The 23,622-nt window shown below is 26.7% G+C and overlaps 2 protein-coding genes across 2 annotated transcripts in view; both read right to left on the bottom strand.

Moving 5' to 3' along the window:
* Phum_PHUM227910 (Nesprin-1, putative) overlaps positions 1–12,472 on the bottom strand; it is a gene marked incomplete at both ends in the record, with an annotated part of 55,262 nt that extends 42,790 nt beyond the window's left edge. The window contains 4 exons of the mRNA XM_002425877.1: positions 7,168–7,290; positions 7,653–7,790; positions 12,248–12,309; positions 12,469–12,472. Coding sequence (XP_002425922.1) covers positions 7,168–7,290; positions 7,653–7,790; positions 12,248–12,309; positions 12,469–12,472 — 327 coding nt within the window. The remainder of the gene's footprint in view (positions 1–7,167; positions 7,291–7,652; positions 7,791–12,247; positions 12,310–12,468) is intronic.
* A 1,798-nt stretch (positions 12,473–14,270) lies between these two features.
* Phum_PHUM227900 (uncharacterized protein) lies at positions 14,271–15,088 on the bottom strand (the record flags this gene model as incomplete). The annotated part of the gene is made up of 2 exons (XM_002425876.1): positions 14,271–14,359; positions 14,950–15,088. 2 exons carry the CDS (start codon positions 15,086–15,088, stop codon positions 14,271–14,273), a joined length of 228 nt encoding a protein of 75 aa, XP_002425921.1.
* Between the last annotated feature and the right edge of the window lie 8,534 nt (positions 15,089–23,622).

The following is a 23,622-nucleotide window of genomic DNA, read 5'->3' as shown; positions in this document are numbered from 1 at the left end:
GTAAAGAATTTTTTTAACACGTTTTTCTCCTTCTCCCTCTCCTCCTCGACGACGTTGTCGAATTCACGTTTTATTACGTCGGATAATGGGGGGGAGAGGGGGGAAGGTGTGAGTGAGGTGAGGGGAGGAAACGGGAAAAACATTAAGGCTAAAAAAATATATATATATATATATATATTATTTGACAACACCTGGGGCGGGGGAGAGGAAAGAGAGAGAGAGAGAGAAAAAAACCGGTTTTTCCCTATGCTCCACTCTTTCCCTTCCCCCCCCAAAAAAAAATCCTTTTAATGCAATAAAATAAAAAAAGCAATTACGATAAATTGATTGTTCGTACAATTTAGAAAAATCGAAACGTACAATTTTTTTTTTTTTTTTTTTTTTATGAAAACCAAAAAGACAAGAGACACAAAAGTTCGTTCATCTCTTTCATACAAAAAGAGAGAGAGAGGGAGGGGGGGAAATAATTTTCTCGATACTTTAAAATTTCCCAAATGCAGTTATTAATTTCGATGATAATGATAACAACACACAGAATAAAAAAAATTTAAATAAAGCAATCATGGAACCCAACTCAAATCTTACATAACATTTCGAAAAAGAAAAACTCATTAAACAACTTTTTATTATTATTATTATTATTATTTTCATTGTTTAATCCGAGTACTACTTATTAAGCAACAACGAACAAAACTTTTGCATACAATAATAATAATAATAATAATAATAATTCTTTTCATTGTTTTACTTTCTTTTCTAGTTTTTTTTTTTTGCAATACATAGAACGCGCAATTATTTATCATTACTTTTATTATTATTATTATTGTTGTGTTATTAATAAATATTTTCATCATGTCATCCATTTTGAAATTTTTTAAACAAATCCTAAAAGAATAAATTAAATTTGTTGTTGTTTATAATTACAGTCTTTTACTATTAAAACTAACAATTATCATTTTAAATATATTTTCCGATTGAAAAAGAGGTGGAATGAACAAACAAACCAAAAAAACTCAATATATGACCACAGACGGTAAATTTTTTGCAAATAATAATAATAATAATAATAATAATAACAATACAACGGAAATCCTGCGCCGTTTATTAAATTCCTCTTAACTATTCTATGATGATGATTTCACCATTTAAAATTTAATAATAACCTCGAGACTAACACACAATAATAAAACTCATCACACAATTGAACGTTTAAATCATCATCATCATCATCAACATGGCGCTAGTTTTTCGTTAATGTTTTTTTGGCGATGCGTGAGAAAAGGTTTTTCCCCCCCCCCCCCCATTTTTTTTCAAGTCTCAAACTTAATAACTCAATTTAATATGAAAGAGGTAAAGGAAAGAGACAAACATAAATAAATAAATAAAAATTCACCCACGTGATTTTTAATTAATGAATAGTCAATCAATGAATGATGCCAAATGGTATAATTTGTACGCACGCACGCACGCACGCACACTCACGCACTCACACACACACCTTGTGACGTTGAAATTTTTTTAAACGTGGGTTTTCTTATTTAAAACGACGACGTCGTCGTTTGTCAATCATTTGCAAAACCAAAAAAATCAAATACTAAAAAAATGGGGGGCAGGGGAGCCGACAGGAAAAATAATTGCGAAGTAAGTTTATCACTCACTTTATCGTTTCTCACTAATTTCTTTTTTTTACGGAATGCAATTACAACAACCACAACAACAACAACAACAACCACTTATTTTTTAATTAAAGATGGTCAAAAAGAAGAAGGAAAATTTTAAACCGTGAAAATCCATTTTAGGTATTTAATTTTAAAAGTAAAAAAAAAAATTGTTTGCTTCCATGTTTGTTTGTTTGTTTGTTTGTTAAAGGAAATGGATGCTTTTACTTTATACTTCATTGATTAAAAAATTTCAAATTCAATTTTTTACCCCCCCTCCCCAAAAAAAAAAAAACCATTAAATGAAATCGTTAAAAAATTTTCACGTTTAAACGTTTATCCGTGTGCACGAAATTTTTTAATGGCGCAATAATCGAAAAGAGATTCACGTTTTTTATTTATTTATTTATATATATTTGTAATATTAATCAGCTCCTTAAAAAAAAAAAAAAAAGCAACGTAATTTTCTCTCTCTCGCGAAAAGTTTACAAGAGTACGGGGGAGGAGGATGGGGAGGATGGGGAGGGGGCGTGCCATTAATTTAGAACAAACGAAGTCACGAAAAAAAAAAAAAAAAAACCAAGAAGGTCATCATCATCAATTCGGCCGATCCCATGTACGAGAGTTACGAATATACGGGTACCCCATAGCCAACAACCGCATTAAATGTTGTTGTGTGCCATTCACACCGAAATAAATAACCTTGAAAGAACACATTTAATAATAATAATAATAATATTTTTTTAAAAAAAATTTACTCCATTCCGAAATTTTCATTTTCAACATGTCTGCTCTCCTTACCTTTTGCTTTTTGGGTTGTATTGCCGGATAATAATTTTGACTACTCCTTATGGGTACGACATTGACAACGCTTCCGGCGGAGTGCAACAGACTTTCCGACACCGTCTGCTCTTCTCCGCGAGTAAGAGTCGTCGTTTTCCGAATTATTCTCGTCGTTATCAATTTTCTTCCTTCGGATTTATTACGAAGAACCCGCGAGGATTCCTCGTTGGACCCTTCCATTTCGGTCGTGAACCTTCTCCTCGTATGGAGAGCCTCTAAATCGTCATTGACATTATTATTACTATTATTACTCCTCCGTCTCCGATCGCTAGTAGGATCTACGTTATCGTAAACATTTTCCCTATCCGACCCTTCTCTCGTTCCTTGAACGAACAATCTAGAAGAGCCCGAATCTTTAACGAACCGATACATGTCCTCTTTTTTGCGTTGTTATTAAATCATAACCAAATATCAGGATTTTATAAATTTCCCCGCGTCAAAAGTTCAGAAAAAAAAAAATTACGGAATCACAACAAACTGTAAAATTTCAAAAAAACCAAACTAAACTAAACGACTTTGCACTGATATCAATCAAATGATAATAATAATATTGGAATTAAATTCTCCTAATCGATTACAAAAACAACAAAACGTTGTTTTTTTTTTGCTCCTATTTCCCAAAATTTATTGCAAAAATTAAAAAAAAAAAAAAAAAAAGAGAGAAATGAAACAAACAATACACTCAACAAATACAAACTTATTATAAAAAACAAAAACAAACAAACAAAAATAAATAAATAAATATTTGATAAAATTGATAAAAGAAAAAACAATGATTCCTACTATTATTTATTTATTTATTTTAAAGAGATACCATCAAACCCTGACGACGACAATAAAATTAGCAAAGTCGATATAACGAATATAATCACATCGTTATGAAGAAAAAGACAACACACAAAAAAATTATTATTAAATACTGCAAACTAACTAACTACCTGATGAGAATTGCACACACAAAAAAACACAAAACAAGAACAGAAACAAGAAAACACAAAAACACAAAACAAGAACAGAACCAACCAGTCCCTGATCCAACCGCAACCGGACTGCTCGATTGTATACAAGAGAGAATTTAAAAAGCCCACGACGACGACTACGACGACTACTTGGGTCTCTCCACGTAAAAATGACGTTCCATGTATAGAATTTTTAAAAGTTATGTCACTCACACGCACACACCTTTAACCGTTTTATTAGCGCCCTAAAATCTATTTATTTTAGATTCGTCCATAAAAAATAAAATAAAATACGAATTTAATTTGTGCCACCACCATTTTCATTTTAGAATTGTAGTGTACGTATTGAACAAACATTAATTTTTTTTTTTTTTCGACATTGGCACAAATACCCCCCCCCCGCACACCCAATCAATCGATATAGGCGGTTATCTACCGAAAAAATTTTAAATTAATGATCATTTTATAAAAAACGAAGGAGGAATTTTTTTAAATTTTATTTTTCATTTCGAACGCAAACAAACAAACAAACAAACAAACAAACGCACACACACACACACAAAATAAGAAAAACTAAATTAATGGGTGTCTTAAAAAATCGACATTAGTATATACTACCAATAACGCAAAACTCCAAAAATGGTCAAAACAAACAACAACACAAAAATTGCGTTGGCAAATCGCCGAAAATAGAAATTCATGGAAGGAGTGAGAGGTGGTATATATCTCGTCGGTAAGAATATTGCGAAAATGTTGAAGGTTAAAAACGGAAATTTCATTCATTGCCCATCCCAGCCCGACGCCGATGATGATAATAATAATATTAAAACAAGGTGAAATCGTACAAAAAAAAAATCACACTTATTGTGGAAAATTAACAAAAAAACGAACAAATTATTATTACGTCACGAGTTTTCTCTCTCTCTCACTCTCTTTCTCTCTCTAACAAATTATACATACAATATATATGATAATATCCAATCGAAAACGTTCACAAATATAATTTTAAGGGTACAAATTTAAATTTACCGCCGAAAAAAAATAAACCGGAAATTCAACTATAATTTTTCTTTAATAACAAATATCAAACCGAAACAAACACAAACTAACAAACGACGTTTGTTTAAAACAAATTTATTACTTATTGTATAAACCTTTTTTTGTTTTTAAAGAGATAATCAAGATGTCGTCGTACAATCATCAATCTCTCTCTCTCTCTCTTTTTTATCAAAACAACCGCACCTCTCATGACCTGATAAGAAAACAAACAAAATTTTTTTCGTTTTATTACGGAAACGCGTTTTTGTTTCAATTCTAAATCCGGAGTAAGGGTACAAAACAATTAATTCATTAAAATTAACCTTGCTAAACAAACAACAAACTAATTATTCTAACAACCGACTAACAATGCCGTAAATAAAAAAAAAAAAAATTTATTAATTCCAGCAACAACAAAAGCTTTATATTATGAGTCGAAAAGGATAAATCATGAACCAAAACGACTACGACTAATAAATAATAATAATAATAATAATAATATATTTAAATTAGTTTTTCTTCATCCTTTTTTTTTTGCTTTTAAACCAAATGTTGTTGTTGGGGTTTCAAAAACCATACATTTTATAACGCACGAAATATTTTTTTTTTTTTTTTCCACTTCGTCAATCAAGGACGCCATATTACACTTCAAACAAACAAACAAACAAACAATCCATGATCGTGAAAATAAAAATTACTTTTATACATTATTTAAAAAAAAAAAAAAAAGAATCGCCTTGAAAACTTGGGTTTTTTTTCCACATACAAAATAATACTTAAAGTTATATTTAATGTGTGAAAAAAATAATTTTTGAATAGCTTTCGTGTTTCAATTTAATTTTTTTTGTAACTGTGAAAGTTACTTACTCAAACCTTTGGATTTAAACATGGATACACCGAGCCAAGCCAAGACAAGCCAAGAACAAACGAATAAATTTGTGTTAAAGGCATGATATAAGAAGAAGGTTATTATTATTATTATTATGTTCGAATTTGAAGGTTTGCATTTTGCAAGAGCATTGAATTACCACCCACTATGATTGTTTAGTTTGCTTGAACGGAGAAAAAAAAGGCACTTCGATTTCACTTCCTCATTACTTCAATTAAACTACTTGAGCAATCATAAAATTTAACAAACTCTGACACCCAAATTGTGAAATCCCCAATTCTAAAAAACTTTAAATTTTACCTAATTAATAAATTTACAACTCCCAGTAAAAAAATAAATAATTTTACATATATATATATATACATATATATATATATATATATATATATATACATACATAAGTTAATAACAAACTTATTAAAATTTACAATTTAATAGTAGTTTCATAGAACGTCGTCGCCTGCCAAATCATGAATAGTCTATTTGTTTAACAGGAAAGCATCACTCTTTGCATAAGTGAAATTTAACAGATTTTAATGAATTTAAATTTAAAAGACTAGAAGAATTTTTTTGATAAAATACAAATAATGGGTGCCTGTAACTGACTCGAAATGTCGTCGATCGATAAGGTACAGGTGAAATTAGAGAGCACAATACAATCATACAACAACCTCGTTTAAGGTAGAGACTTTTCGTACAATTGTAAATACATACAGACATCTGTGACATCAGTCAGCAAATCTATCACGTTTATCAAAAATATGAAATATCAGGGGGGAGGCAGGGGCAGGGGGGAAGAGGGTTGAAACAAACACCACGACAATTCGAGCATATATATATATTTATGAGGAAATTTTTTTCAAAAACCTGGAATAAATATTGAAAGACACTTTGACAAGCAGACAGGATTTGAATTGCATAAAGAACATTGACAAAAAACGAACAACATGACGAACGACAATTAGACATTTAAATTTGACATTTAAAAGAACTTGTACCGAATCATGACTAAAATAAAATTTGTATAGATTATGATTATGTGACAACAATTTCAGTATTACGACAAACTTAATAAATTTTCTCTTTTTTTTACATAGTTTTTCTTTCGGTGAAACGTCACATTTCAAATAGGTTAAAATCAAACCGCAAGTTACACCGACTACCACATCATAATATCCCGTCAATTTCTTTTTTTTTCTCGAAACTTTTCACAAATAAATTATTTCGATTGAAACAAGAACAAGAAGAAGAAGGAAATAATACAACCTGAAACCTGCACGTCGTTATTATTTATAAATGACAAACCAATAAATAAATATTCGATATAACGGCTCATTGAACGAATTAACCATCCCAACCGATATCAATCAATCAATCAATCAATCAATCCCTCGTAATTACATACTCAAGCAATCATTTTTTTTAAGGAGTTAAACATTTAATCATCGCGCCATGTGACGACCAATTTCCTTACAATTTCGTGAGGAGGCAAAAACGTTTAAAAAAATTTGTAATTTCCAAAAAAAATTTTAAATAAGTAACTGCACGAAGCTGCAGAAAAACCCCAACTCGCGTTTACACCATTTTTCCATTTTTATTTTTTGTTCGACAAACTAAACGGAAAAATCCATACACAAACACAACCGCGATAAAAAGATAAAATTATTCAAACAACAACCGCCATTATTAACATTTAACTTAAAATTAAACTTTAAATATATTTTTATCACGAAAATTTCGCGCGGCTAAAAAAAACGAAAAAAAAAAAAAAAAAACTTACCTGGAAATGGAGAATAATCGTCCATATAAGACCCAGAGTCAATTTTGGGTTTCCGTCGACTATGTCTTCTGCTCTGATGTTAACCAACTTGATTTTTTTATATCGCAGAAAATCTAAACACGTCTGGAGGGAAGAAAGGAAAAAAAAAAAAATATTAATAATCATTTATCTCTTTTGGGGAAAAACATTCAAATGTGTTTGTGTTTGTTCGTGCATTATTAATAATAATTAAATAAAATTTGTAATATGGTAAAAGTAACCGGAAATGGACGAATAGAAAAATAAATAATTTTTTTTTTATTTTAATAAAAACTGATGCCAAGGTCAAAGATCCAAAAAGAAAAGGAAAAAAAAGGAAAAAAAAAAGGAGAAAAAAATTCAATATTACGGTTTGAGGTAAACAAAACAATGGCAGAGGCCACGGATTGTTTAAATAATAATAATAATAATAATCCAGTCTTGTTTAATTCAAAAGGTTATCGTACCTGGACATTGTGAAGCATATGAAATCTAAGCCGGCCTCGCTCTCTTGGAAGGGTTTCTTGAGACAAAACCTCCAACAAGCTTATCAAATTGTGCCCATCTTGCAAATCCTCGAAAAGGTCATTGACGTGTCGGCCAGCCTAAACAAAAAAAATAAAAAAATTTTAACCATTATATAAAATAATAACAAACAAATTTTTTTTTTTTTTTTCAAGCCGATTCAAATAAATTAATTAAATAATAAAACTTATTAAAAAAAATACATAAATAAATAAATAAAATCGAACATCATGGCAGGCAGGCAGGCAGGCAGGCAGGCAGGCAGGCAGGTAGGCAGGTTTTTGTAAATAATAACACAAAAACACTTACATTTATATACGCGCGTGTGTGTGTGTGTAACGTTTATTAAATATTATTATTATTATTGTCATCGGGGTAAATTAATATTAATAATAATAATAATCATCTACTTTAATAACTTTATTAGTAAAATTTTTTCACATTGGAAAGTGTGGAGAAAAAAAAAAATTTTCTACTCCGTGACAAATCATTAAATTCTTTTCTTTTAACAATTAATTTCGTTTATAATAATAATAATATTTATTTAGGCTCATCCCTGTCCACATAACCCAACTTATTAACATACAACATGTTTTATTATTATTATTATTATAGTATTTATTTAACGTTTGCTCTTAATATTAAACGGTCAAGGCAATCAACCGGATAGTTAGATCATCTATCTATCTATCTAACCTCTTAAATTTAAGTCCCCTTTTCCCCTTCCCCCCCACACCTTTGCAACAACAACGAAAATTCTCTTCCTACCTTTTCCCCAACTCTAACTCTTTATTATTATTATTATTATCATTAGAAAATTCACTTAACAAAAAAAAAAAAAAAAAAAACATTATGAACTTAATGTAATTTTATTGTTAATAATAATAATAATAATAATAAATTTAACTTTCTAAATACAATATTTGTTTGATATTTAAAATATTATTATTATTATTATTATTATTATTATTATTATTTGTGTTACGAGAAATCTAAAAGATTGTGTGTGTGTGTGTGAGTGAGAGAGAGAAAGAGAAAGAAAGAGAGAGAAAAAAAAACTTGCTCTGACTCATTTTTTATTTATTTTATTTTTCTTTTACGATTTGTTACGTAAAATCAAAAATTGGTAGGAAGAAATAAATAAATAAATAAATAAAATTTGATTTGATTTTTTTTTTACATAACAAATTAATAGCGTACTCGAGTATTATTAATAAATAAAAAAGTATTATTATTATTAATTAACAGGTACGAGTTTTTTTTTTTTTTTTGCAGTCTCTTATTAACAACCTTCAGGGGTAGTAGAAAAACTTTAATAAAGGGTTTTTCATAAACTTTTAACAGGTTTTGAGAGCGTTCTTGGATAACTTTGCTAAATAATACAAAATAATTTTTCTTTTTTTTTCTAAATAAATAAATAAATATAATGACACGTGACGTATTAATATATATTAATTAAATTCGACAAACGTAAAGAAAAAATAGGATTAACGATGAGTAAGAATTAATAATATAAACATTTTAATTCCACCAGATTCCTTCTCGACTATATAAAAACATTTTTTACACGTTTTGTCATGTCGTAACAGTTGGAAAAAAACATTATCATTATTATTATTATTGTATCGATTTGCCGTTGGGAAATGTAGATAATTACACCTGAAACCTTTTTTTTTCAACTTATATGGTTTGATGAAGTCAAAAGTGATCACGATTTCGTTTGAAAATTAAAAAATGATTTTTTGCCAAAATAAAATAAATGTGTCATTGTTATTTGGGGGGATAGAGGGACGGGGGGCAATACGACATCAACTTATCAAGGTACAAAAAATTAACATTATCTAAAAAAAAAAAAAAAGGCGGACAACAAATAAACCAATAAATATTTGAATTAAGAATTTGCCATTGTAAAAAAACCGGTCAAAAATTTACGTATATGGGGGGGACTCCTCCAACGCTCATTTTTAACTCACAAAAAAAAATTGCAATGTGGGAAGTTGATGCCAACCTAATAAATAAAAAAATATACGCATTGTTTTTTAATTTTTTTTTTTTTTTTAAATGCAACCCAATTAAATAATTCAAATTTAAACGAAAAAAAAAAAAAAAAAAAAAAAAAAACTTTTAGCAATTTTATTATCAAGTCAAGTTCCTACATATTCGTTTCAAGGAGATAAATTTAAAAATTTCTTGTAGAACAATACATCCGTTTCCGCCAGAGCAAAAAAAAAAAAAAAATAAAGAAATAATACAGTTAGTCAGGATTAAAAAGTAAAAAACAAACATCGAAAAACTGCAAAATCTAAAAAACGTAACTAAAAAAAAATCAAACAAGTGGGGGATGGAGGGGGAGGGGGAGGGTGAGGGGGTAAAAGCTACTTTTTTTTTTTTGAAAACAAAGACACAAGGGTAGTATAGAAAAACATTTAAAAAAAACAAGCACAACACACACACAAAGCGCTACTTTATGTAAAAAAAAAAAAAAAAAAAATCGTGCTTAAAACAATATATAAATGATTAGCCGATAATTGAATTCGGACGACTTACTGTGGGAGAACAGCAGGGGCCAAATTGTGGATGATTGATGCACACGTGAAGACACGTGTAATTCTGTAAAAGATTTTTTTTTTTTTTTTTTTCATTAAATATAATTAAATATTATTAATAAAAATATTAAAAATACTCCGACGCTATTAATTTTTTTTTTTACAACTATTATAGACAATCGTAACCTTTTTTTTAAAATTGATTAATTAATTAATTAAGATAATAATAATAATGATTTTTTTTTATTAAAAGCAGTTATAAAATTATTATAATACGACACGTCGACAATTTATTTATTTATTTCAAGCAAGTTTTTTTTTTTTTTTTTTTTTAAATAAAAATGACAAATGGCTTTTCTTCCTCAACTCAAGGGCTCCCTATAAAAATAATAATAATAATTTAGACAGATTAAAAAAAATTAACATGATAAATTGATTGAATCAATGTGTGTTCGAAATAGAGAGAGAGAGAGAGAGGATGGGTGGTGGGAGTTTTTTTCTTAAAGTTTCGCCAAATGCCAATAAAGGTAATTTTTTCTCTCTCTCTCTCTCTCTTCTTTTAATTATTGCTTTTTTCTTTCTTCCTCTCCTTGTCTTATTATAATTTCGAAATAACCGAGGCGTCGTTAATAATAATAATAATAATAATAATAATAATAATAATAAACGTTTTCTCTTTATAAATCATTATAAAACATCTTTTTTTTTGGTCTGTCTGCATTTAACGAAAAAAAAAAACCTAATAATAATAATAATAATGTTTACAACAATTACCACGTGACTTATTTAATAATAATACACTCTCGGGAGCAAGGTGCTCGGTAACTTACATACAAAAAAATAATAATAATAATGATGATGAAAATTTGTTTTCCACTTTAACGAATTTTTACCACTTTACGAATATTTCGAGCAATAATTAAAAAAAAAAAAAAAAAAAAAAAAACTTACTTTAACGTATTTCCAATGCTGCTTTTAATAAAAAACAAAAATAAACAATAAATAATTTTTTATTAATGTCATCAACGACTAACTTGTTTAATATTCACAAAATGTCACACACAAAACTCCTAAATGGCCATCGAAAAAAAATTTAATAATAATAATAATAATAATAATAATAATAATAATAATAATAATAATAATAATAATAATAATGATAATGATAAATTTTCGGTAGATTGTAAAACGCAAAACGAATCAATAAAAAGAAATTAAAACAATTAGGTTAATGCGCCATAATAATAGTAATAATAATAATAATAACAATAATAATTTTTGTTTAGTATTATTATTATTATAACTTCATACGGAGGTTGAAATTAATTATTTTTTATTATTATAAAATTTTATGATAATAATAATAATAATAATAATGATAACGATAGATAGGATAAACGTAATAATTTTGTTTAATTTCTCGGAAAACAATAATAATAATAATAATAATAATAATAATGAAAACGTGGGTCGTCGTAAAACGAAGGCAATCGAGTATTTGCGAGTAGTACATATGGAGTGTCGTAAGGTATTAAAAAAAAAAAAAAAAACTTGTCCTTCCTTCCACCACTCGTACCAACTATTCAACAATAATAATAATGATAATAATAATAATAATAATAATAATAATATTAATATGATATCAATATATGGCATATATACTACACTTTACCTTACCTTACGTATTGACGTATAAATAAATAATTTAAAATTTTTATTTATTTAATTCGGTAAAAACTATTATTATCATTATCATTATTATTATTATTATGAATGAACCTAACTAATTATTAATTTGCACCTTTTTTTTTTTTTTTTTTTTTACGTAGGCGTTTCGATACGTAAAATGTTAAAAGTACAGAAAACGAAAGTAAATAATAATAATTTTTCTTTCTTTTAAATATTATGACCATTTAGCAGACCGGGGGGATGAGTGGGGGGGGGGGTGGTAAATTACAATAATAATGATGATGAAGAGGAAAAATTCTCACCTTTTTCAAATGTTTATTCACCCATTTCGTAAATGTTTTCTTTTGTATCGCATCTCTTTCGTCTGAAACAAAAACAAAATTATTATTATTATTATTACTTTTAATCTTCGAAATTCGTTTAAAAAAAATTTTTCATTTTATTTATAAAATATCAAAATACGATACCTTATGATAAACCTAAAAAAAAAAAAAAATGATTTTATCGGGGGGTCACCACTTACTCATTAAATAAAATGCAATATTATTTAAAGTCTCGAGCAGAAGAACTTTTTTACGTTCAATCACTGAGAAAGTGTGGTAAATACATTAATTATAATAATAATAATAATAATAATTGCAGTAAAAATAAAAACCATAAAAAATTAATATGTGCAAAAAAAAAAAAAAAAACTCAAAGTTAATCATTATTATTAGTATTTTTTTTTTTTCACATAACAGTTTAAATAATTAAATATTAAATATTTGATGACGGGGGGTTTTTTTTTTATGTATAAAAAAACAAATCGAATAATAATAATAATAAACACATAATTAATATCCAAATTGATTTTATTTTGTTTTAAATAAGTTCCGTTTTAAATTTTTCCTTTCTAAACTCCATGTTGTAGTGTTCGTGTCATTCTCACGTCAACAAAAAAAAAAAAAAAATTTACCAACGTAAGTAATTATAATAATAATAATAATAATAATAATATCGTTTATTTTTAAATACGTAAGTAAACGATTAGAAAAAAAAAATGTATATTGTCGAATGACTGCGAGTTTCCGGAAACGTCACGTGGTAAAAAAAAAAAAATTTGAAAATTATGGGAATACATTTTTAGGATAACACACACACACACGTGTGTGTGTGTGTGTGTCAATGGTTTAAACCGTGACTCGGTTTTGAATAAAATTTTTCGTTTGTATTTTTTTTTTGTCTGTTGTTTGTTCATAAACAGACATGTTCGAAAAAACATTTTATTACGTAAATAGTATTTTAGATGAATTATCGACGACATTTTTTTCATTTTTAAAAAAACATTATTTATTTATTTAAAATGATTTTAATGTTATGTAACAGTTATTATTGTACAACAGAGGGATACATAAAATAAAAAATAATTTATTAAATTACTCTCATTCGTATTCGTCTTTAATGAATCAATAAAAAAACATTTACACGCAAATCAATTTTTTTTTTCAAGTTTTAAACGTTTCGTTTACGCCCTAATTAGTAAAATAATTTTTTTAATGGGAAAAAAAAAAAAAAAATTTACTACGCACGCACACGCACTCACACACCCTTTAAACATTTCGTGTTTTCCCTTAAAAAACAAACGAGACGCACAATAATAACAATGCAAATTTTCCTTTCTTTTTTTTTTTTGTTTAAATCGCACAAGTATTTAAATTTTTTAATTTATTTCGACTTGCAAAATAACATAATTATTGTTTACGATTTCAAGAAAAAAAAAAACAGGCATGTTTTCGCGTAGAGAAAACAAAAAAATGGGGAGGACCTCCTCAAACATATTTAAATAAACATTTTAAATATTGAAATTAAATTAAATTGGTATTATTGGTACACTCATAACGGAAATGTTTTACATTATTTTTTATTAATTGTAAAATTAAATTTACTGCGAATAATAATAATAATAATAATAATAATAATAATGCAATTTTTTCTTTTCTTTACGAGTTGAAATAACGTGAGAGACCGTAAATGGAATCAACACATTGCGTGCAAAAAAAAATTGCTTTAAATTTTTAATTTTCAATAATTTTCTTTTGGGAGTAAAACAAGATCATCATCATCATCATCATCATCATCATTATTATTGTTAATTTTTATTGCGTAAAATAAAATTGAAATAAAAAAACCCTCCTAAAAAATAAACCCTAAATAAATAAATAAATCAAAAAATTAAGATGATGATGATGATGATGATAATAATTCATTTTTCTCTACTATTATTATTTAGATAAAAAATAATAATAATAATAATAATAATAATGAAATATTTAACCTCTGCCATTATTATACACGCCTTAGAGTATAATATTGAACTTCTGGTTCTTCCTGAATAGTCGATTCCGAACTCGCTTTTTTTCTACAATCTAGAAGACCTTCAACCATTTTATTTTTTTTATTTTTATTTTTTATTCGCTTCTAAATATGATGACCGTGGTAACGACGTGGAAACGTTTTTTTTGAATTAAAATTTTATATAAAAATTTTAACATGTGTGTTCGCCTGAACATCTACCTATCTACCCGTTCATCCATCACACATATATACATTCTTTATAATCTTCTCGGTTATATTACGCATTATTATTATTATTATTATTATTATTATTATTATTATTATTATTTTACCAATCTTATACAACATAAAAACATTTAAAACAAAAATAAAAATAAAAAATAAAATCAATACGCATGTTATTTCATTAGCATTCCAACATGATTTTTGTTATATTTTATATATATATATATATATAAATCTCGAAAAACACACAAAAAATAAATATAATAATAATTATTATTATTATTACTTCACACGAAAGTAATTAAATAATTAATTAAAATAAAATAAAAAAAAAAAAACTGCGTGTGATTACGACAAAACTCGTGATAAAATCACACACGCACACACACGCAGGCACAAATTAAAACTCAATGTTGGAATAACAAAAATGAAATAAAATGCGTACCTGATGTGGCTTTGATAAAAAACTGCCACAAACCTTTCGATTTGGTAAGGTTGGCTTCATATACCGGAGTACTGATGCCATCATTCCATTCTGTTTGATCGAATCCCAATCTTTCTTTGTAATAAGATTGCGTTGACATTTTCGTTCACACGCGGTTTTTTTTTTTTTTCTCTTTCTTTTTCGTTATAAAAACTCAATTTTTTATTTTATTATTAATAATAATAATAAAAAGTCGACCTGAAAAATGAGGGTATGGCCGTCTGGTTTTTATAAAAAAATTTATTTATTTGTTTTTTTTTTTTTTTACGTTATAAATTTTGGTTGATTTTTTTTTTTTAAATTAAATTAAATTAAATTAAAAACTTTTAGTTTCGCATTAGAGAAATTTTTTTTTTTTTTTTTTAATAAATTAAATTAAAATTAAAAAAAAAAAAAAATTTGAGTAATTATTAAAATAAATTACTGTAAAAAAAAAAAATAATTTATTAAAAAAAAAAAAAAACGAAATAAATTTTTTCACGCGTACGTATTTATTAAAAACAAAAACTTTTTCAAATTAATTTTAATTATCTTAACGTAAAATAATAATAATAATGATAAGTAATTTAAATTTAAATTTTAACCTCATATAAGCAAGCCTACAACATATAATTAAAAAAAAAAAAAAAAAATTATGTTTATTCTATGCTAATTATAAATTTTAAAAATGCCGGCGAATTAAATTTTTACCAAAAATTAAAAAAATTGAGTTAAATTATAAAAATGAAATGAAATGCCATAAATTTAATTTCGAAAGACACTTTACCGCACACCTAACCCGCAAATTATTATTATTATTACGGCAAACGACAAAAAACACACCGAAAGCTTTCGTACCAGACAAACGATGATGGTGAACTGATTGTATTTAACAACTTACAGAAGAATGTTGAGAGAGAGAGAGAGAGAGAAAACGAAACCGAAAATAAAATATGTAGGTAGTTTGTCCCAAAAGTACACTCGTGGAAAAAAGAGGTTTTTCCTCTCTGCCTGATTAAATGCGGTGGGAGAAAAGCTATGAGAGAGTACTATGGACGGTAAAATGACTGGGAGGTGTCGAAAAACACAAAGTTGTTCACTCACGCGATCCTGACGTAGTAGTCTTGAGGACCCACGCACACGCAATCACGCACGCACATAACACTCACATATGTATACATATACCTGTACGACGACGTAATCGATTCGATTTAGAGAAAACCATTAAAAAAAAATTTTCTACGAGAACGACTATTTAGGGAAAATTTTTTTTTTGTTTTATTCGTGGGAGGATGATGGCAACGGTTTCACAGGTAGGAAGTCGTCTGCTACCAACGCAAAATCAATAACAAATTTTTTTTAAAATATTACGGTTATCGAGTAATTTATATACCCATAAACGACTATGAAAATTTTTTTTTATTTTAAATACATAGACAAAGATAGATATATATATACTTTATGAATTTTCCGATCTGATTTTCAATATAAAAAAAAAATTTTCTTTTTAAAAAAGCCGACCGAAAAATAAGTCACGGACATTTTTAATTACCAGACCTATCTCTCTCTCTTTCTCTCTTTTTTTATTATTCTCCTCAAGTTTAAAAAAAAAAAAAAAAAAAAAAAATTAAAGGCTTCCAATATCAGAAAAGGTAAACATTAAACACAAACAGGTTAGTAGTACCAACCGAAAAAATTTTTTTAAAAATTTTGACAGTTGCCAAGAGGCTAATTTTACGTTTTAAAGGCCATTTTTTTTTTTTTTATTACGATAAATATAACAAATGTCTCTATTAAAAATAAGTAAAAAGGTGTTTAATATTACAAAATTTTCAGATTGATATGGCATTCGATATGCACTTTTACACATGATATTCATTATTTACAAATTTCTCCCCAAAAAATGTTTTTTTGTTCCCGAATGAAAAGTTCTACTGTTCGTTATAGATAAGTCAATACAACACCTACGATCTCCCGTTCATTTTTTTGACAAAGAACCTAAATAATATTACACCATTCAAGATATTCATTCTTAACACTTTTCAACAATTAGGTCAGGTAATTTGGCTTCCGTTTTTTCCCAACAAAGGTCAATCAGCTAATTAATTTAAAAATTTTCATTTTGACGATAATTTTTTTAAAAAATCACTAAATAAAATAATTTTTTTTTCTAAACGTAGGCGATATTCTTTGAAAAAAAAAAAAAAAAAAAAGTGAAGGTAGTCAACCAATAAAAAAAAAAAAAAAATCCACTTTTAATTCATCCATCAAAATTAATAACAAAAATATATTTTATATATTAGTTATATTAAAATTTATTATTAATCATACGATCCAAAAATACCAAATAAGGTAAAAACAGATTAAAAAAAAAAAAAAAATTACAATCGACATTTTTTCTTTTTTTTTTTTTTTTGTACCTGATGTCATGTGTAAAAACGGATTTCAAAAATAAACTTTTGCTACCTGGTATGTATGCAGGTAGGTTCAATCCGTAATATTCGTTACGTGGTAAAATATGTGGTGAAACGATGTGGAACGCAAGGGAAATTAAATGACTGTAAATCCGGTGCAATAATATAAAAAAAAAAATATAGTTCAATGAAAATTTTAATTATTTTTTCAGTTAAAAAATTAAATTTATTGCACGAAAGATTAAATAAATGGCAAGCAATGGTACTCACTACCCGACACAACAACCTTGAGGTTGTGGTGCACATCCTCACATAATAAATAACTTTAAAAAAAATACAATACGGTAGCTGTTAAGGGGTTACAACAAGTGTCAGAATCGAATGACCCCCTCGATCATTTAATAATTATATTTAAAATAAATATATAAAGGAAAATGCAAAAAACATTCATTCATTCATTCATTCAATTTCAGGTCACACCTTTCTTGCCGGTTGTGCAAAAAAAAAAAAAAGAAAAGAAAACAAGAGGCATTAAAATATAGTTAGAGGTTGCACCATGTTAAAGCCTGTTTGTAATTAATAATGACGACACTATAGCCAGTATAGCCAATTTCTCAATTCGTGCAAAAAAAAAAAAAAAAAAATTTCCCTGATTTTTTTTGATTCGAACGAAACTAAGTATTATGGATGACCCCTCCACGAAAATTTTTTTTTTTTTTAAATCCGTGTCTAATTCAAATTTGAAATTTTTGAACAAATAAGTATTAATTCCTCCCCCCCTTTTTTTGGGGGTCCTAATGTGCGAGTACAACAGTCACATTTGGGATCGTGATTACCTTGAAGCATGACACTTATAATGAATCATTTCTCAAGGGCCTTTTTTTTTTTTATTCAACAGGCGCCACTTGGCAATTTTTTTTTTATGAACGCGGGTATCTCTCATTTGAATGAAAACCTGTACATATTGTTCAACAATAAAAATAACAATAATAAAAAAAAGAGAGAGAGAGAGAGAGACCATGTTAGGTTAAGCAAATAAAAAAAAAATTGAAAGGAAAAAAAATTATACTAATTAATAATAATCATTCACATACATGTCTAATTTAAAAATAATTGATTGATTATTATTAATATCATTTCATATTTTATCATTATTATTATTATTATTATTATTATTATTATTAATATTACTACTACCGTTAAAAATAATATATATTTTTACACTACATTCGAAAAAAAAAAAAAAACCGGTTTTCGATAGAAAGTTTTTTTTTAAAAAAAATTGAAAATGAATGATTGTGAAAAAAATATTATATAACAGTGAATTAAAACTAAAACATTTTAATAAATTTCAAGTAGTAGTAGTAATAATAATAATAATAATAATAATAGTAATAATTTTTTTAACAAAAAAAAAACCTGAATTGTATGTTCTAAGAAAATATCATGAGATTTTTTTTTTTTTTTTTTTTAAACTCCAACCTCTCATTAAAATCTAAACTTTTCGCAATTTCCGTAATTTAATTTTAATGAACAATTTCTTTTTTTCTTTTTTTCAATTAAATTTTTTCGCCATTTTCTTTTTTCTTTTTTAAAATTCTTTTCTAAGGTCATTTAAAAGGGGTTCATACACATTCTCTCTCTCTCTCTCTCTCTCTCTCTCTCTCTTTCTCTTTACAAAAAAAAGCTTAAACTTTTTTGAGGTTAAAAAGAAGTCGAAAAAATGTCTTTTTACTTTAGGATTACTAAAACATTAACAAGTTTTTTTTTTTTTTTCGTTCGTCAAATTTTCCCGTACAAATTATTTTTCAACATCAAATCATTTTAAATTAAATAATTTATTTTCGGACATCAAATCATTTGTAACGAAATGAAATTATATTTTTAAAAAAATTGTTTACTACCGTTAATTTAAACGACATATAATAATGCATAATGAAATAAAATTACTACCCCCTCCCCCCATCTACCATCTGCTCTCTCTTCATTTTGATAACATAAATACAACAAATTATTATAAAAATTATACCCTGGAAAAAATTTTTTCTACTGCTTTCCAACAACAACAACAAATTCCAATCGATCCTCACACATACGTACGTACCAATCAATCAATCAATACCCACCAATCGAATGTTTACAAAAAAAGCTAGACAAAATAAAATTTTTAAAAACAATAATAATAATAATAATAATAATAATAATAATATTAACATATAAAAACAATAAGCCGATCGAAAGAAAAAGAAACGACGACGACGACAACAACAACAACAACTGATAACAATGGAATTAAAATTAACAATGACAAATTGTGATATGAAATAAGTCAACGTGCTAACATCGCCATTATTTTTTTAAACTTTAGCTTTCTGCTATGGTTGACAAAAAAAAAAAAATTTTTTTTTTTTTATATTAAAACCTGCTCTATCTGAAAAACCTACTTTGTTAATAATAATAATAATAATTGTTATTTATGTACTGGATTTTTAAATTGCTTAATTCGGAACACACGTAATTGCGAATTTACAAATAATTTCACGGTTAGCATAGAGAACAACATAATTTCATTCTTTCATTTTATGTTTTACATAACAAACAATCAAACAAAAAACATAATCTTGTTGTTTTCGATAAATATTAACGTTTTGTAAACAAAAAAAAAAAAAAAAATCAACCAAAAAAAATTAAAATTAAAACAAAAAATTATTTAAAAAAAAAAAAAAACATTGACTTTATGAATAACGTACAAATAATGTTCACACTTATGTATTACATTTTATTATTATTATTATTATTATTTTCCCCTCTCTATAACTGATAACTATTTAAAATAATAAAAAAATTAGAAAAATAGAAAAATAATAGAAAAAAAATAGAAAAAAAAAAAAAAAAAAAAAAACCTTTCCCACTATTTGAAACTCGTACTTAACCGGCTCTACCGTACTAACGTAGTTATAAATAAACAACAACTAAAACTTATTGTCGCCAGGTGTCAGCACCTGTTCTTTTATTTATTTTCTCCCGTTTCCCCTCTCAACCGATTCATTGTTGTTGCACTTATAAATATATCGGTTAAACATGCACCACTACAAACCAGATACCAACCGTAAAGGAAAAGATTCCTAGTTAAAAAAACTTTCGATAGATGGTGCTGTTGCATTTTAATAAACATACGCCATTTTTATTTAAAAAACATTAATTTTTTTTTTTTTTTTTTTTTTTTTACAAAATTCAAAACAAAATCCATTCGAAATTATTATTATTTTTAAAATAACTTTTAGAAGAACCCCTCAATTCAATCTTAACGTATATATATATTTAAAACTAATTTTTCATTCATTTTATTTATTTTTTTATTTTCCCAAAATAAACATTATATAATAGAGTGTGTGTGTGATTCACGAATGAAATCATAAAAATTGTTTTAATTTTTTCTTTTGTGTTACGGTGTAATGGCAAAAAGTATTTCGATCGATTCAACAACGATTATAATTTGTTTTTTAAACAACCTGAAACAAACGTCAATGGGAGGGGATATTTGCAAAAAGTTTAATTATTAAAAGAAATAGAATAAAAACCGGTTTTTGCTGACAGATGGCGCCGAATAAATCATCCGCCCAGAATAATAATAATAATAATAATAATAATTGGTAACTCTTTGCATCAGACGTTTTTCAATTTATTTTTTAATAGAATTTTTCGTAACAGGTTAACTTTTAACCGTTTTCTTCCGTTTTTAAAGCAATTTAATTTAGGCATCATCACTTACTCAATACATAACATTCTGGCCCCTCGCCAATATTCATCCTTCTAAAAAGCCGAGTCAAAAAACGAACCAACTATTATATTATAAAGGGGGGAAAGGCACGTTTTACCGACCTCTATCGGTTTTTTCCTGAAAAACAAAATGTTTTCTTTTTAATTCTCTCAAACTACACAGGGCGGCGCTGTTAATCATTTTGTTAAAAACAACAACAACACCGTTATGGTAATCCTTGATTTACCAAACAAAACTCAATTGTTTACATTTTTAAAAATTATTATTATTATTATTTTTTTTTTTTTAAACAAAACGAAATAAAATTAACAAATGAATGTATTTTTAATTTCTTTCGAATACTACAAAAAAAAGTTTTTTTTCCCCTGATTCGTATAAAAGTTAATAATTAAACAATTTCACACAATAATATTGACATAACAAATCATTTAGTTTTTACTACAACTGAAAAAATTACGACTTTTTTTTTCTTAATGTTTTGTTTTGTTTATAAAACATAAAACAATAAAGGTTAACATATCACGTTTTGAGAAATATTCGTGACAAATAGTTTTTAAAAAAATCCGTACTTATTTTCATGGGAATTTAAAAAACCTTTTTTTTTAACTGATATAAGAGGCAAAGTATAACAAAAAGAAAAAAGTATTTATAAAAACGAAGACAATGAATTTTGAATGACAGGAAGTTTAAAAAAAAAAAATTTATAAAAAGGAAATCAATGACGAACGCAATGCAAAAAAAACGAAAAACCTGTTTTTGAACTTGGCAAAAAAACCACTACGACGATCGTGATGCATTCAAACCAACATGTGGGTCATATAAATAATACATTTAAAACTAAAATTAAACCGACATCTTCGGTGGTCTCTCTCCCTCTCTCTCTCTCTTTCTCATTTAAAAATAAAATTTTCTTTTTCCCTTCTTCCTCCCACAAACCCTCCCCCCCCAATTACTGACGTTGTCTCTTTAAAAAGAATTTGCAAAACGTGTATATAATACTACAAAAACAATTACCGTCATTTTTTTTTTTTTAACAACAAACAAACAAACAAACATCAATTCAAACATCAATAATTAATACAATAGATTGATAATAATGATTCTTTTCTTTAAAACGAAAATATTTATCATTTACGGTAAGGAAATGAACAACATAATAATAAATTAAATGATAATTTTGGTGGAATTTTTTGCAGTGTGTGTTAATTTTTTATTAAAAAATAAATAAAAAAAAGCTTTTTTGACCGGATAAATTTTTTTGTCACACCTGAATACAATGAGCCACCAACTGTTTGGGAGTTTCCTCACAAATTCATTCACCTGCTTATTATAATTTAAAAAAAAAAAAAAAAAAAAGTGTTTCCGGTTTTTGAGTTATGGTTCATTGGTTTGCTTTGACAAAAAAAAAAAAAAAAAAAAAACACCAACAATTTCTTGTTTAAACTATTCTCAAAATTTATTTATTTATTTTTTGTAAATTTCTATCCTTTTCCTACAACCTTTCATAATTTTTATCACGCCTTAAATAATAATAATAATAATAATAATGAAAATAAAAAATTACCGCCGCCATATTTTTAAATTTTTCTCAAGAATTAAAATGGGGGGGGGGGAACTTTTAAAGTGCGGGAAAATTATAACGTAACATTTTTTTTTGGGGGGAGGAAGGGGGTGGAACAGAATGTGAGAATAATAGAGCGTAATATTATAATGTAATCAGTCATCATGCGAGACAGAGAGAGAAAATAAATTATTAATATAATATACGTTATATTTTCTCCGTAACGATTACGTTTAATATTTTCAGGAACAAAACAAAACAATAGAAATTGAAATAAAAACAAACGCATGTGCTAATCACTTTGAATAATAATAAATTCCAATAAATTTTTTTTTTTTGTTACCATTATACCCCGTAAAATATTAGCCCAGTTACCCACTTTAGTACTACCCATAGGTACCAGCTCAATAAGTTCAAAAAAAAAAAAAGTAGTTTGTACAAGTAAAATCTCAAATCATTCGATTTCAAGTCTATCTTATAAGAGAGTGTAAACAACATGTATAACATTTACGTGTTTGTACGCGCGCTCCCCTCCCCCCCCTCCCACACACACACACACACACACAATCGTTTTATATATATATATATATATAGTTATTGGGTTGTGATGCGTTCATTTTGAATTAATTCACTACTATTTTCATTTTAACCTTTTTTACAAAATAAATTTATTTGAATCCATTTTGTTTAATTAATTTATGTATTTGAAATATTTATCGTGTGATTCATGCTTGTTTAATTTGTTAACCCGTTTTTACGAAAAGCGGTGCACACATCATACAAAAAGAATAAAACCCATGCAGGCAGGATTCGGGTACGGAACCTGACTGAACAAGAATTAATTTCGACTTTAATCACTTTTATACAATCCCAATCAATCAAGAATACTTTGGATTCGA

The sequence above is a fragment of the Pediculus humanus genome, genomic scaffold (genome assembly GCF_000006295.1).
Source record: "Pediculus humanus corporis 1103172107591 genomic scaffold, whole genome shotgun sequence".
NCBI lineage: Eukaryota > Metazoa > Arthropoda > Insecta > Psocodea > Pediculidae > Pediculus > Pediculus humanus.
Note: the sequence above shows the minus strand (reverse complement) of the source record. Positions and strands in the feature narration are given on the sequence as shown.